At 41.8% G+C, this 15,916-nt stretch overlaps 1 protein-coding gene across 2 annotated transcripts in view; it reads left to right on the top strand.

Annotated features, from left to right (window-relative positions):
• Positions 1-15,916, top strand: part of TGFBR3 (transforming growth factor beta receptor 3) — a 209,501-nt gene that overhangs the window by 158,512 nt on the left and 35,073 nt on the right. For both annotated transcript variants that reach the window (XM_043575555.1, XM_043575557.1), the window contains 7 exons: positions 1,919-2,087; positions 3,821-3,968; positions 8,738-8,927; positions 10,825-11,159; positions 11,565-11,717; positions 14,331-14,471; positions 14,660-14,818. In XM_043575555.1, the coding sequence (XP_043431490.1) occupies positions 1,919-2,087; positions 3,821-3,968; positions 8,738-8,927; positions 10,825-11,159; positions 11,565-11,717; positions 14,331-14,471; positions 14,660-14,818 (1,295 nt within the window). The remainder of the gene's footprint in view (positions 1-1,918; positions 2,088-3,820; positions 3,969-8,737; positions 8,928-10,824; positions 11,160-11,564; positions 11,718-14,330; positions 14,472-14,659; positions 14,819-15,916) is intronic.

The following is a 15,916-nucleotide window of genomic DNA, read 5'->3' as shown; positions in this document are numbered from 1 at the left end:
AACTTTTAAACAAACCTTTCCTAGTGGCTTAGGAGGGTCACAACGTGGGTGAATTTTTGGTATTTGTCTCAAATCTCACCTCATTGTTTGTTAATTCAGGACACCTGTACCATATGCCTACTACATGCCAGATGCAAACCAGATCCACCTATGAACTGAACTGAATATACAGGCCAGAGTCTCAAGAGGGTCCTAGTCTCTGGAGTTCCAGACTAGCCTGTCGCTGGCCCATGCACACACCCCCTGATTCTTGATTAAATTTCAGTCTTGCTACCGTAGTATCATTTTCCATCCTGTGATCTGGGGGAGGCATCCGCAGGGCTATAGCTATGGGGTGTGCATTCCTCATCTGTTCATCCGGGAAAACCCTCAGCAGACGTGGAGGGGAGGCCACTCCAGCTGCCTCAGTGGAGCCCTGGCCTCTTCTCTCTAAGGGGGTCTTCAGCGAAGAGTGCAGAGGGAGGATCCAGGTCTGTTGTGCAGGAGCCTGCATCCTGGGGCCTTGTGAGCTCCTGTGGTCCCCTCTGTTCTAGGCCTGGTGCATGGAGCCATGATGCTACAGTGTGTGCTGATACCCAGGCTTGGTGGGGGTTGGGGGCAGGGCAGTACCAAACCAATCTTGGGACCTCCTGGGCTGATTCCTCTCTCCTGAGTGAGACTTGCATGTGTATTTGAACCCTAGCATCCTGTCCATTAAATGAAAGAGGCAGAAGTTTGTTTCATTACAGTGCCAGGGCTCTGATTAATTACCCCTTCTGAAAAAAAGTTTGCTACACCTAGAACTTCCTTGACACTGGTCCCAGCTGTCACCCTGCCAGCAGTTTCAAGTTCTGTTTAAACATTTAAACCGCTGGCTGGAAATCCCATCAACCACAGTGCTGTGTAAACGGCATGTGCCCTTGTGGGAGTATCTTTAGACTCTTGGTACTTGTATCGCTTTCCCTGGTGGAGGTGATGAGCAGCCCTTAGCACAATGAGATGATGTTTGCAAAAGCACCTTGTAAACTGTAAAGTGTTATAAAAGCATTAGTCATCTGTAACGAGATTGTGAGAAAGAGTGAAAGTCTGCCCTCACTGTTTCCCCCAAACTCCCTCCTTCAGTCTTTAGATCTGTAGTGCTGTGACGAATAAATATGAGGGAATGATTCATTCTACATAGCGGGCCAGAGAATTGGTTAGGTGGTTGATCCCCCTATTAATTGAAGTAGCAAATATCCAAGGAGGAGCATATCTGGATAGATAATTGATTTCAGTGTTGAGTATGTGGACTATGAAATAACTATTGGATTTTTTAGGTGAGAGGTACTTGGTAGACAGATGCCAGCCCAGGACTGCAACTCAGAAAAGGAGTCATGATCTAGGTACAGGTTGAAGCCCTAGGAGCAGTTGAGGTCATTTGGGAAGATTATGAGACAAAAAGAAGATTGAGGAAGGAATTGAGTTCTTAGCCTTGGTTTTGTATCAAGATCAACTGTGGAGCTTTTCAAGAAGAAAGCTGCCTAGCACCACCCTGCCCCCCAGATCTTCTGACTCAGAATCTCTGGGATGGGGTCCAAATAGGTGGATTCTGGTGTGCACCCAAGATTGAGGATCGTTGGTGTCTAAAGAATGGGCAGAGGAGGGGGAACCAGTAAAAGAGATGGGAGGTAAGTCAGAGAATGTGGATGAGGACAACGCAGTATCACAGAGAACAGGAAAGGAAAGGATTTAGACCAAAAGAGGCCACTAGAATTGGTCAGTAGGAGGTCACTGGTGACCATAGGGGAGGTATTTGAAGGCAGTGGTTGAGTTCTAAGGCCGTCCCTAGGGCTTGTGGTTCCCTGTGTCCTGCAGTTGCTCAGTTACTATCACCTTCTTCCCTTCGAGTCTGATAATGTGTAGCTCAGTGGTGTGATGAATTGTCCTGTGTTTCTTTCAGATCAAGTGTTCCCTCCCACGTGCAACATAGGGAAGAATTTTCTCTCGCTCAATTACCTTGCTGAGTACCTTCAGCCCAAAGCAGCGGAGGGTTGTGTGATATCCAGCCAGCCCCAGGATAAGGAAGTACACATCATTGAGTTAATTACCCCCAGCTCTAACCCCTACAGGTAAGTGAGTGAGTGAGTGTGTGTGTGTGTGTGTGGGCATGCGCTGAACTGAAAAGAAATGAAAATAAAGATATATGCTGACTTGAGGCAGAGACAGTACAACCCTACTTGTGTAGGAGGGAGGGAGCTGTTCATGTGTTGGGTGAATTAACAGAAGTTTTGAAGAAGGGAGTGAAGGCACCAGTGGTATATTTTATTTTTGGCATCTGTCTCTAGATCCCCTATATTCTAGGTGAGTTTCTGAAGCCTATTTTGAACTTTCAGGCACTAATTAATTACAGTACAAAATAATTCTTGCTCCATTGTTATCTCCTTTAACTGAGGTTATTCCTGATAAAAAAAATTATAAAATATGCCTGTTAACATAATTATAATTTTAATCACATTCTGTTTTTAATAAAATTCCATTCATAGTGTCCTCAGAGCACATTTGCATTCAGAGCTGTGTGTGCTATGAAGGTGTGTGTGCATTGGGGGTGGGGGAGTGAGTGTGGGTGTGTTGGCGCATGGCCCTCCGTGGCGACACACCAAAGAGCCATTAGATACAACCTGCCTCTCGCTTACGTTCCTTTTCTCCATCTCCCACCCTCAGCTTCCTGCCCCAGGACTAGCAATTTAACCTTCCCTATCAAGAATGATTAGGGAACTAAAAAGGGGATAAAAGAGGAAAAGTGCCTCTTTCTTCTACTCGAGTCTGCATTCCTGTGGACCACTGCCTTAAATTTATATTGTAGAGGGATTTCAGAATTAAAATTCTAATCAAATTTTGCTTTCAAAGGTGAATAAACTACACATCAGTTTGGGGAAGATTCCATTCTGTCCCACATGAAGAATTTTGTGGAAAATTAAAAGAGAATGGGAATAGAATCAATCTGGCAAACATGCTTAGATATTAAGCCTCAGGCTTCATTTGAGTGTATCATTCATCATGTGCTTCACAAGTGTGTAAAACCAAATGGAAAGAAAGACTTTCCTTTAAATTCAGAATGACAGAGATGTTATTGTTTGGTTAAAAAAATTCTCCTGTATACTGAATTCTTAGAAGTTTGGGTTGTCTTCATCAATTTTCCAGTAATCAATTGGTTGACCATCTGTTTTCTTTATTTTAATAACTGTATATCCAGAAGTTTGGGAAAGTGAGTGCAGATATGATTCTGTAGCAAATGTTAATGGCTTATGCAAACCTTATTTAAGTCAAATTCTCCAGCCTTTCGCCTCTTATTTCATCTTAGGTGTCCTAGTTTTTTTTGTTGTTGTTGTTTTTGTTGTTGTTTTTTTCTGTTTCGGGGGTTTGTTTTGTTTTGTTTTTTTACTACCAGGCGTCCCTCCTCCCTGCCACCTTCCAGGATTTTGAGCATATGCAAATTGGAAAGTTACACACTGAAGGTGTTGAAGGTTGAAAAGCAACAATTCTGCTTTAAAAGTAAATTCCTGGTTGCCCAGATCCATTTCAAACAGTGGCTGCCTTCAGTAACTGTCTTTTTTATTCCCCCCAAAGAAGGAGAAAAATTTTAGTGTCTAATTATCAGCAGGCGTATTTTTCTATTGTTATGTAAAACTATTTTGTTTTGTGTGCACTAACAATCTGTTTTGCACATGTCATTTGCCTGGGATCAACTCCAGCTTTTTAATCAACTGGCCAGACACTGGAAACATGAAGACTTGGAAGAGAGGAGATAGTTGCAACTCTCTGGCATTTGGGTTCTAACTTTGCCTTTGTTTTCCATTCACAGTGCTTTCCAGGTGGATATAATAATTGACATAAGACCTTCTCGAAAGGATCTTGAGGTGGTCAAAAATCTCATCCTGATCTTGAAGTGCAAAAAGTCTGTCAACTGGGTGATCAAATCTTTTGATGTTAAGGGAAACCTGAGAGTTGTTGTAAGTTTGCTGAGCATTTCTTTGTTTTGATGCATGGCAACAATTTAAGCTGTGCTTGTATGTGTTATTTTTGTGACGTTTTTGCTTTATATGTATTATTTTTGTGAAGTTTCTGCTTCTCTGAGCTCTCTGTGATTTTTCACTTTATAAAATAGGCTGCTCCATGGTTTCTCCTGACAAGGGCAGACAGTGTGGTGGCTAAAAGCATGGCCTCTGGGGTCAAGATCAAGATTTGAGTCCAGACTGCCATTTACAAACTGTGACCTTGGGCAAGTCCCTTAACCTCTTTAGACCCCAGTTGCCTCATTTGTGAAATTCCTGAAATGTATGAGTGTGCTTTCCAGTCAGAGTAACTGTAAAATAATGCGCACAATGGGGCCTTTCATGGTTGACAGTCCTGTAATGGCCTCACTGTCATGGTACTGAATATCAGCTCTTAATTTGGGGTTAGGTATTTAGGGAAGGTGTGGAAAATTGGGCTGACCCCAGCTCACACTGTTGTCTTTTCTTTTAGAGATAAATACATGGTATTGGCATGCCTTTTTGCTTGCTTCTAACTTCTGAGGGTGAAACACTGATGCTAGAATCACAGTAATGGGGTGGTTAGTGAAATAATATAGGAAAAGTACCCCCAGCCTACTCCCTAACTAAGCATTACTTCCATGAAGGAGATATGCTTAAGAAGTTTATTAGTTGGTTGGCATGATAGGCAGACAGCAGCTAGTTTCCTAAAAAATTAAATGTTGAAATTTGGTAAAATAAATCTTTTTCAAATATGTTTACGGCATTAACTGTGTGACAGACAGCACGTTGCACAAATTACATTGAAAGTTCAAGAAAACCCCCCCTCGTCACTTTTAAGAAGATAATTACCTTAGCATCTCTTTTGTAGGCTCAAATTTTTGTGTATTGCCTTTTTAAAAAGTTGTGTCTGATTCCCTCTTTCAGTACCTGCATTGAAGCAATTGGAGAGGGTTTTATGTTTTCCCCATTTTGGGGGAGGGATGCCTCTGGTTTTGGTGCTGTTCATTCATGGCACCTTTAGCGTGATATGACAGTGGACAAAGCCAGTGCTCCGCTGGGGCTACCTCATGTACAAGGACTCACCAGAAGCAGCAGGCAAAGCCACAAGCATACACATCTTAATTTTAAAGTACTGTAATTGTTTCTGGTTCCTGTGGGTTTTTGTGTTTTTTTTTTTTTTTATAATTGTGAGAGGATCCAAATAAGCCATCCTGTGTGAGGGCGATACATTAATTTGGTGTCGAGAACAAAGCCCAGCCGCAGTTTTCTGAAGTCAGAGCTGTTTCAGTTGCTTTCCCTGGCTTGGCCAGAGGGGTGTTGGTGACCTGGGATGTCTGCAGCGTTTGCTGCCTGGCACACCAACCAAATGTTTTTAATTTCAGAATAACAAAAACAGGAAAGGGAATTATGCTTTGAAAGGCAAAAAACATACGGTACATTTTAATTCCCTGCTGGAGTTGTGTAAATGTTCTTTCGGCCCTGACCCTTCAGTGGCTCTTTCTGTACCTGAGCATGTATGTGTTCCTGGTCCATGGCAGTCCTGGAGTTCACTTTGAATGTCTTCACTTTTCATATGAGTAAGACAGACTAGAAATGAGATTGCTCATCCCAGGGCAGGATCTGTTTATATTCCTCTCTTTGGCTGTACTCCTGTTCCTGGCCAATTTTGGACAATGCATGACAACATTACTAAACAATTAGGTAATGTTTCATGATGTTCTTTTTTATTCTCCCAATCAGTTTCATGCTTTTTGATTTCCTAACTCCCAGTCTCAGATGTGAGTTCTGACTATGCTCTGAAGGAAAGGTACCTGCTATTAAAAAAGTATACATTCATGCTTAGAAAAGGGAAATGGTTCATAGTGGCCTTGTTTGTAGTATCTTCTTTAGAGACAGCCTGGTAGACAGGCTGTGTGCACAGGGTGAGTTCTCAGCCACGTGTGCTACTTAACTTCTGAGTGAGGGACAGAGAGAGAGAAAGAGAGAGAGGGAGAGAGAAGGAGCAAGAGAGAAGTAGGTCTCACCCAAAGCAGGACTCGAGCTCACTGGATGTGGGGCTCAAGCTCATGAACTGTGAGATCATGACCTGAGCTGAAGTCAGATGCTTACCTGACTGAGCCACCCAGGTACCCTCCTTGTATTTTAGAGGAGAACTAAATAACATATGTAAGTCTTCTAGCATAGTGCCTGCCATAAAAAGGGAATTTATCTTCCTTCCACAGGAAACTTTTCAAAAGTTTGTCTATAGGAGCAATTAACTTCTCTAAACAAAGTGAAAACAAAATGTCTGCTGAAGGAATTATGAGGCACTTGATTGGGTAAATGTAAAGAAGAGTCCCATTAAACACAGGTGGCATGTGGGTGCCTGTAGGGGGTGGGTGCACAGGCAGAGTGCACCCTCCAAGAGCCACAAAGGGCAGTACTGTGGACAAGAACTGGAATACTAGAACTGTCCTCATTACTGTGCCCAGCTCTGGGTTTCTCTTCAGGTCCCTTATGGACCGTGCATAATCACATTTTGGAGGAACCTCCAAAACAAAAGAATAGATGGAGGAAATATTTGGTTACACTATTTCAAATGGCCTCAGCCAGCTTGTTCTTACAGAAGACATGTTTTAATCCCAGTGGGAATGGACTACATCTCTGACCAACCTCTCCCGTACCCCATCATTTCTGATGCAAGTGTGTGTTGGGCAGTGGAGGGGAAGGGGAAGAGGGAAGTGCTCAGACTCTACCTTGCTCATCATCCTTCATGAAGATGTGGCTGAAATATGGTGGTGGTATTTGGAGACCCCCTTGAACACTCCCATTTGGAGTAGCTACACCGAAGCCTTAGAAAAGCCTGGGGACTCCCTGTATCCCGAAATAGAGGGTGAGGAATTTGCTCATTGCTGGGAAGGAACCAATTTGCCAAGCCTTGCTGTTTTACAAACGTGTAGATAGATTTCTAGCCTTGTAAGTCCTGAGGCGTAATCAATATGAGTTGTACTGACAGCTCCTAGATTTAATGTGGAAAGGTGTAAACAAATCATTCCATATTGGTACAAAAAACACAGGTGGCGGTTGTGATGATAGTATTCTGGAAATATAGTATTTTCTCAGCTGTCCAACAACATGAAAGACTAGGGCAGATGAGGCCAAGCTGTGTTGTTTAGGCCAGTGTTACAACTCCCGCCAATCAAAACGACATGCTGCTTTAAAAGACTAGAAGAAGCTGCACCTAGGAAACTAAGTTTAAAGAACTACTTGGATCCTTCCTTACCTCATTTTAGTTTAGTTTTTTTTTTTTTTAACCCTTCCTTCCTCTAAGGAATTTTCTCTAAATCAGGGTAAGTGCTGGAATATTCCAAACCTGTCAAGCTGAGTTTTTCACAAATGGCTACAAAGCGTGGTTAAAGCTCTGTCTGGTTCCTTTGCATGCATTATTGTGACTGGCTGCTCTGGAAGTTTCAGATAATCACTTTGGGTCACAGAAAAAATATACTGGGGGAGATCCTTTAAGCTTTGAATTGAAAATATGTGTCCTTAGCCAATATCCCACCACCAAAGAGGCCAAGAGAACTTAGAGCCTGTGAATCTTCGATGGTTTTATAGTGGGAAAGGATTAATATTTAGTCATGTTCGGGGCACACAGAATGGGAAACAAATGGAGAATTCAGGAAAAAATGCTGCATGTATGCAGGAGAAAATAATTGGGCATGGAAATTAAAGTGATTTTTATACGGCGTGAAAATGGCCTAATCTTCATGCTGGAAGGGCTTTCTAGTCTTGTTGGAGCAGTTGTCGAAACTACGGTGCCTTCGCTTTGGGATCTCCTCTGCATCCGTCAGCTCCTTCACTGTCTGACAAGGTCACTGCTGTAGGAGCCAGAGGATGTGGAAACTTACCATATCCTGGTTACTCAGTCCTTTCTTGGAAGGATTCCTATCACTCAGTTCTAATTTTGTAATTAATTACCAAGTGAAAGTCAGCTTACTGGTATTGCTGGATAAAATATTGGCACTTAGAGGGACAGTAACCCAAATCAATTAATTAATTTTTGGAACATAAAATCGAAGCATCTTCAGTTAATAAAATTGACAAATGAATACAATTACAGGATTGCTGAGCTGGCCATAAATTATAACTGAAATCTCAACACTGGTTGTTCCACCATATGGAATTTAATAGTTTACAAAGATGAGATGGTCTCCACAGTGAAGTAACTGCATTGTGCCTTCTTTCATTTAAATCTAGGGTGCAGAAAATAGAAGCATGGACATATTTTTGGCAGTATAACATGCACATTTTTACACTTTATACATCATTTTAAATAAAAATAAGGGAAAGTTTGGTATTATATATATAATTTAAACATTTTATATATATATACACATACATATATATATATATATACATACATATATATATATATATATATATATATATATATATATAATTTAAACATTTAACTAACTCTGGTAACCTAGTAGGTATACTCAGTATGTAGCTACTTGTAGATCATTGGATTATTTTTATCAGCATAAGCAACCCAAATGGTAAGATCAAACAACATGAATAAATTTCTCTTAATCTGCTGTTAAAGATTTTCACATCAGTGTTCTTAGCCCAAGGAAAGTAGGGATCAAAAGAATAAATAGTTCCTTCATATACAATGTAGAATCTGTTCATTCTAGATATTGAATTTGTACTTAAAGCACTGTTTAGTTTTAGACTCACGAGTGAAATTTTGCTGTTATCTTCAGGCTCCTAACAGTATTGGCTTTGGGAAAGAGAGTGAAAGATCCATGATAACAACCAAATCAGTAAGAGATGACATTCCTTCAACCCAAGAGAATCTGTTCAAGTGGGCTTCGGACAATGGCTATAGTCCAGTAACATCATATACAGTGGCTCCTGTGGCTAATAGATTCCATCTTCGGCTTGAAAACAGTGGTAAGTATGGATTTTTTTTTTTCTGTAGTAAAAATATCCCCTAAATGAGGCTTTCCAATGAGGAACTCTCATTACATCTCATATGATACTGTTTTTCTGTTGTAAATTTTGATGATTCATTTGACTGCATTTTACTATCAAGTTTAAGAGTATCTAGAATCATGATAGATTGTTTTAAAGCAACGATCTTTGGTACTTTCGTACAGATTTTTCTGTACCAAATTCTTTTGGTACAGTTGATTGCATGGTGGAGAACTTTGTTGTAGATCACATAATTCACTGTGATTACATTAAGAACAAATTAGCCTGGCTTCTTCTCTCAGAAGTGCCTGCTAATCACTGACAGCTGAGATGCAGAGCGGCTGGAACTACGGGGGAAAAGTCCTGGGTCAGACTGCATCTTACAGGACAGTAGTCACGAGGTGCTTCCTCTTTCTCACCCAGAGGGGACGCAGGAGTCATTACCCCAGTTGGATGGAGCAGAAAGTGGAATTTTAACAGGTTCTTGAGGTTTTGCCAAGCCTCTAACTAGCGAGTTTTCTGATCCCCAGACCTGTTCCTCACCCCCTGGTACTGCCGCCAAGGACCGTGCCCATAGATTGAAGGTTAGGAATACGGGCCATTTGTTCACTGTTTGAGGGCAAGTTGCTTAATTTCTGAGCCTTAGGTGGTTCCTCCTCAGTAATATGGGAGAGCAAATAGGCCCTACCTCAAAGGGTTGTTGTGAGGTTTTTGTCAACGTACAAATTTAAAACCCTCCAAAGCTCTGGCCTCTTTTGGACCCATACAGCTGTGCTGTCTGCCATCTTTTCCCAAAAGATAGTATTGAAGGAGAGTTAATGTCCCCAGTCATGTTCACTTCCTGCTCCCACTGAGATGGATTGACCTCAGGCGTTGACTTTGAGACTGGATGGATATAAACAGTACTGGGGAAATGTCTCTTCCCTAAATTGTTGAAAATAGGACAGAACACTGAATATTGATTATATGGAAACAGGTCTTTCCCTTTGAAGGAATAAGTGTACCTAAGCAGCTTTTTCTTTTCTCCTTCAGGACTAGGCCAGGGTGCTCAAATGCCTGTTAGAATTTAGCAGGCAAAAAGGAGGTAGCAAATACTATTTCAAGAAATCCCTGAAGAATGTATTCTAAAGAATCTCTAGATTCAAGGGAAGTATTACAATGGCACTTGAAAATATTATTGTCCCAATAACTTATTCAAATCATGTATTTTTTTTAAAGTTTATTTATTTATTTTGAGAGAGAGAGAGAGAGAGCAAGCTGGGGAGGGGCAAAGAGAGGGAGAAAGAGAATCCACACTTTTAGCACAGATCCTGACTTGGGGCTCGAACTCACAAACCATGACCTGAGCTGAAATCAAGAGTTAGATGCTTAACCCACTGAGCCACCCAGGCGCTCCTCAAATAATGGATTTTTATATCTTACAGGGCCTTAGAAATTATCTAGTCCATGGTTCTCAACCTTGGCTGTATGTTGGAATCATACAGGGAGCTTTAAAACATATTAATGATTGGATACCTCTCCATAAAGTCTGATTTTAATTGACCTGGGGCACAGCCTGGGTATAGGGAATTTTTTTCAATCTCCCCAAATAATTTTAATATAGAGGACTAATGATCTAATCCAACCTCTTAATTTTAAAAATTAGAAAACTAAGACACAGAGAAGTAAGCCACTGGCCCAGAGACACTCAGTCAGTTAGAAAGAACACCAGGACTGGAATTCAGGTTTCCAGACTCCTTGTCTCCTTTACACATTGCTTGATAAGAGTAATTTTACACACACCCATTCTGTGCCAGTTCCTCTTGTACTTGCTTCTAATGATGATGACTGTGGCCTGGCATCAAACGCTGACAATGTTGCCTTCTGTCACCACCAGAGGAAATGAGAGATGAGGAAGTCCATACCATCCCTCCTGAGCTACGGATCCTGCTGGACCCTGGCAGTCTGCCTGCCCTGGAGAACCCACCCATCCGGGGAGGGGGAGGCCGAAATGGAGGTTTCCCCTTTCCTATCCCCGATATCTCCAGGAGAGGCCAGATGGAAAGAGGAGAAGATGGGATCCCCCAGCCGAGGGACCCTATCGTCCCCAGCTTGCGGCTGTTTCCTGGTCCCGAAGAGCCCAAGGAGGTGCAAGAGAATGTGGATATTTCCCTGTCAGTCAAATGTGACAGTGAAAAGATGGTCGTATCTGTAGAAAAAGAGTCTTTTCAGGTCAGTGCAATTTCTTAAAGGAGAGAAGAGAAAGCCACCTCCCTCCCCATCTTGCCCCAGTATGTGTTAGTTATTTCCCTCTAGCTCTTTCACTTTTGAACTCTGGGGACCTGATACTGTTTTCTCAGTTGGATGGGCTTACTTCCCCTTGGCTGTGTTTCTTACCCGGGTCCTGTTATTCTCAGTTAAAGGGGGTTCCAGATCCTTGTGTGTCAATATTTTGCTATTGAATTTCCAAGGCCAACAAACACAATCCTTGGTAGGCTGGGAAGAGGTAAGGGGGGAGGGGGAAGGCAGGCCTCCAGCAACCAATACCATATGGGAAGACCAGGAAAAACACGTTCCTTGTGTGCTGCAGAACTGCTTGTGGGCCCCCCCTTATGTCTTTGGTGGTGGTTGTTTCAGGCCAACAACTACTCGGGGATGGAGCTCACTCTGTTGGATCCTACCTGCAAGGCCAAGATGAATGGCACCCACTTCATTTTGGAGTCTCCCTTGAGTGGCTGTGGTACTTGGCACCGGCGGTCAGCCCCGGATGGAGTGATTTATTATAACTCTGTAAGTGTTCCCCAAAACAAAGCTTGGCCCTTTGCCAGATCCCTTTCCGGGTGTTTCCTTAAAATTAGCCTTAAGATTTCTATGAAAATGTGCAGGGGCATATACCCTAGGCCTAAAAAAGCCAAGTGTCAGTTCTCAACAAATTGGGTGTCCTTTGACCTTGAGTCGACACAGCTGAGCTAGCCAGCTCCATGGTCTCTGTGGCCTCATTTCAGTCTTGTCCAGAGGTAGGAGGACTTCTCCCTTCCTCGTGAACAAAATAATCAAGAGAAATCCAAAAATGGCCCTTAAGAAATTATTATTAAGTATTATTATTAAGTATTATTATTAAGTATTAAGTATTCTCCAACTTGAAGAAAAGAGATTAAATTGAAAAAAATCCCCTACTTTTGAAGTTCCCCAGAGAAAGATTCCACAGATTCCCCCAATGATTATCCACTATAGTAGCTATCCTGCACTTTTCAGAAATCATTCTTGTCAGTTCATTCATCTGAATCTTTTTTTTTTTCTTCAGATGAAGCCTATTCTTGCAGAAATAGACACTAGGTAGTAAATATTAAAAAAATTTGAAACATGAAATTTCAAAAGAACTTTATAGTATTAATTTTGCAGTTCAGGTTATACTTTTGATGGTAAAAATAAGGCTCAAAAATCCGTGTCTGGCTTTGACATGATGTGTGTGTCTATGCTCCCAGCACCTACTCCAGCTTTGCCACGGGCTGGGGAGGGCATGACTCTCATTCACATTCGTCCCACTGCCCTTTGGTAGATACCCTTGACCCATCCAGAGGAAAGACTGGAGATCAGGTGCTCTGTCACTGTGGCTCATGTGGGGACTGACTCTATGGGCCCAAGTTTATTATTCTTCAGACTTAGAGTGTTTGAGCTGGAAAGAACCTTAAGATGCTCTCATTCAACTTCCTCATTTCACAGGTGAGGAATTTGAACTCCCGGGAGTTAAGAGACTTGCTTAGATTTGAGGAACTAGTTAACGGCAGAGCCAGGACTGAATCCAGCTTCCTGACCTCTCATCCACTAATCTTTCCCTGACACAAGGCTGGCCCAACTAATCTCCCTTTGTTCCTGGAATAATTTATTAACCTTTGACCTCTATGATGAACACACCCCTGCCAATTCCAACATTAATTTTTGTATATTACCCAGTTTTTCCAGATATAATGAATAGCATATAGTACTGACATACTTGATTTTGGAATTTTAAATTTACGTCTAAATTAACACCAATAGAGGCTCTGGTTATCTGTTAAGTAAAAATAATATCATTTTCCTCAGAAGAAAAAGGTATATCCCAAGCCCTTAAAATCTCTTTCTTCTCGTGTGTGCGCCTGTGTGTGTGTCTGTGTGTGTATTTGTGTGTATATTATGATGATAATACCTAGGGTAAGAAATGTCCTAGGTACTTGCTTCAGGTACATCAGTACTTTCTTGTGAGGAACCGGTAAATGGAGAGGTGGTTTTTCTACATTCTCTTCCCTTTAGTGAGTATTTTAGGTGTTCGTTCCAGTGATAACTATTTGTAGCAATTTCCAGACTTACTATATACTTTTGTTTTGCAACATATTCAGAAATTAGGCACACGACACGAAATCAGACCAAAAAATATGACTATTCTATATACACAAAAAAATTAGGATTTTATTTATGGAGTCACAGTCCTCAGGTGAATTTTTCATGTTATCTAGAACTGACCTAGGAATAATCATCTCAACTAACATTAGGATAGACTATCATAGAATAAAACAGGATTCTTTCCTCCATCTGTATACCATACAGAAAGATACGGGGGAGGAAATGAGGAAAAGGTAGAGGAGTACAGAGATAAGATGAGGAGAGGCTGGCATAATAGTAAACATTAGGTACTTTGTTTCCAACTCAAACTTGATAGAAATCTCAATGGATACAAATTAGCCAGCTCTTAATATTTCTTAGAATTTTTGATGTAAAGAGAAGTCCCTTAAGGAGAAGGCCCCTTCCCTACAGGCTGGCCTGCTGACAACCCCATTCAACCTTATTCCAGTGCCTAGTGTTTTCCTACTGTTTGAAACAAGTTTTATTCTTTCACCAGGAAAGATGCATACTTTAGTCAAGTTTTAATTTGAATGTACTTTGGGTTCCTCTTTATTTTTATCTCTTTGAAGATAAAATCCTGAAACACTTGGAGGTTTTTCTTATTTTTATTTTGAGAGAGAGAGATGGGGGGCACAAGTGAGCAAGGCCAAAGAGAAAGAAAATCCTATGAGGAGCAGAGAGAGAGAGAGAGAAGGAGGGAGGGAGGGAGGGAGAGAGAGAGAGAGAGAGAGAGAGAGAAGTGGGGCTCACCTGGGGCTCATATTTTTACCCAAAGCAGGGTTCATGTTCACCCCATGTAGGACTCAGATTCACCAACTGTGAGATCATGACCTGAGCCAAAGTCAGATGCTTAATGACGGAGCCACGGAGCCACGACCCAGCCGCCACTCAGGAGCCCTGTTTTGTTTTAAGTCAGGTTTTCAGTTTGCAACTGAATTATTACATTGGTGTTGGTGTGAGATAGAACCAGATCATGTGACTGGGTGTTTCAATGACCATGTCTGCGCTTTCTTTGCCTTTTAGATTGTGATGCAGGTTCCATCACCTGGGGATAGTAGCGGCTGGCTAGATGGTTATGAAGATCTGGAGTCAGGTGATCATGGATTTCCGGGGGATATGGATGAAGGAGACACTTCCTTCTTCAGCCGGCCTGAAATTGTGGTGGTATGTGTTTGTTTGTAGTAGGTAGTTTGTGAGAATGTTGTCCTTTTGGTCGGCTTTAATTAGGGACTGTTGGGAGTGGGGGGGCAGGGATTAGATGTTAAAGGCCAAAGGTTATAAAGGTCTAGGGTGTTCATCCTTCATTTGACTCTGATTTATCTCTGTTTTGTTTGTTTGTTTGTTTTCACTAGTTTAACTGCAGTCTGCGGCGAGTGAGGAATCACAGCGGCTTCCAGGACCCACTCCACAGGAATGTCACTTTCAACATGGAGCTCTATAACACTGACCTCTTTCTCGTGCCCTCTCAGGGGGTCTTCTCTGTGGCAGAGAACGGACACATTTATGTTGAGGTATGCTACTTATGAACATTAACTAGCCTTGGGCTTTTAGGTCAGGGCTGAATTATAGTAGCTCCTGGGGCAGACCTCATCGTGTTCTTCCCCACACCCCTTAACCAGTTCTGGGTAAGGGCTTGGCTCAGAAAATGCATCCAGGTTGATTTCTTTCTTTTTTTCGTATTTATGTATTTTTGAGAGAGACAGAGACAGAGACAGAACATGAGCAGGGGGAGGAGCAGAATGAGAGGGAGACACAGAATCCAAAGCAGGCTCCAGGCTCTGAGCTGTCAGCACAGAGCCCGACGCGGGGCCTGAACTCACGAGCTGTGAAATCATGACCAGGGCCAAAGTCAAATGTTTAACCAACTGAGTCACCCAGGCGCCCTGCATCCAGGTTGATATCTGACCAAAGCAAGACATTTCAGGATTTGCTACATGGAGAGAGTGTTTTACAGATGAATGTTTTTTTTGTTTTTGTTTTTGTTTTTTTAATCAGCAGTGTGAATTCTAATAAAGTCCTGTTCTTGCTTTGTCCTTAGTATTTTTGGAACAGGAGTTCAGTATTTGCACTGTTAGAGTTAACCAGGAAGATTTCACACCACTGCTTTTTTTTTTTTAATTGTTTTAATGTTTATTTATTTTTGAGAGAGAGAGAGAGAGAGACAGAGTGACAGAGTGTGAACAGGAGAGGAGCAGAGAGAGAGAGAGAGAGAAACACAGAATCCGAAGCAGCCTCCAGGCTCTAGGCATTAGCACAGAGCCTGATGCAGGGCTCAAACCCACAAACCGCAAGATCATGACCTGAGCTGAAGTTGGATGCTTAACCAACTGAGCCACCCAGACGCCCCTCACATCACCTCTTATATCATCTTTTAAATTGAACACACCTCAGTGAAATGCTGTGCGCTTCCATATCTCATGAAAATTGGGTTTTTTTAGATCATTATCTAAATGTGTCTATAAATGTATGAAACTATTTTGTATACATAATGGTAATTATTATGTATAGCATATATCTGTGGAATAACTATGAAAATATTAGGTAGTGGTGGGAATAATGAAATAATAACAGCTAACATTATTGCAGATTTATTTTGTGCCAAACTCAGG

This window comes from Prionailurus bengalensis, chromosome C1 (assembly GCF_016509475.1).
Source record: "Prionailurus bengalensis isolate Pbe53 chromosome C1, Fcat_Pben_1.1_paternal_pri, whole genome shotgun sequence".
NCBI lineage: Eukaryota > Metazoa > Chordata > Mammalia > Carnivora > Felidae > Prionailurus > Prionailurus bengalensis.
Note: the sequence above shows the minus strand (reverse complement) of the source record. Positions and strands in the feature narration are given on the sequence as shown.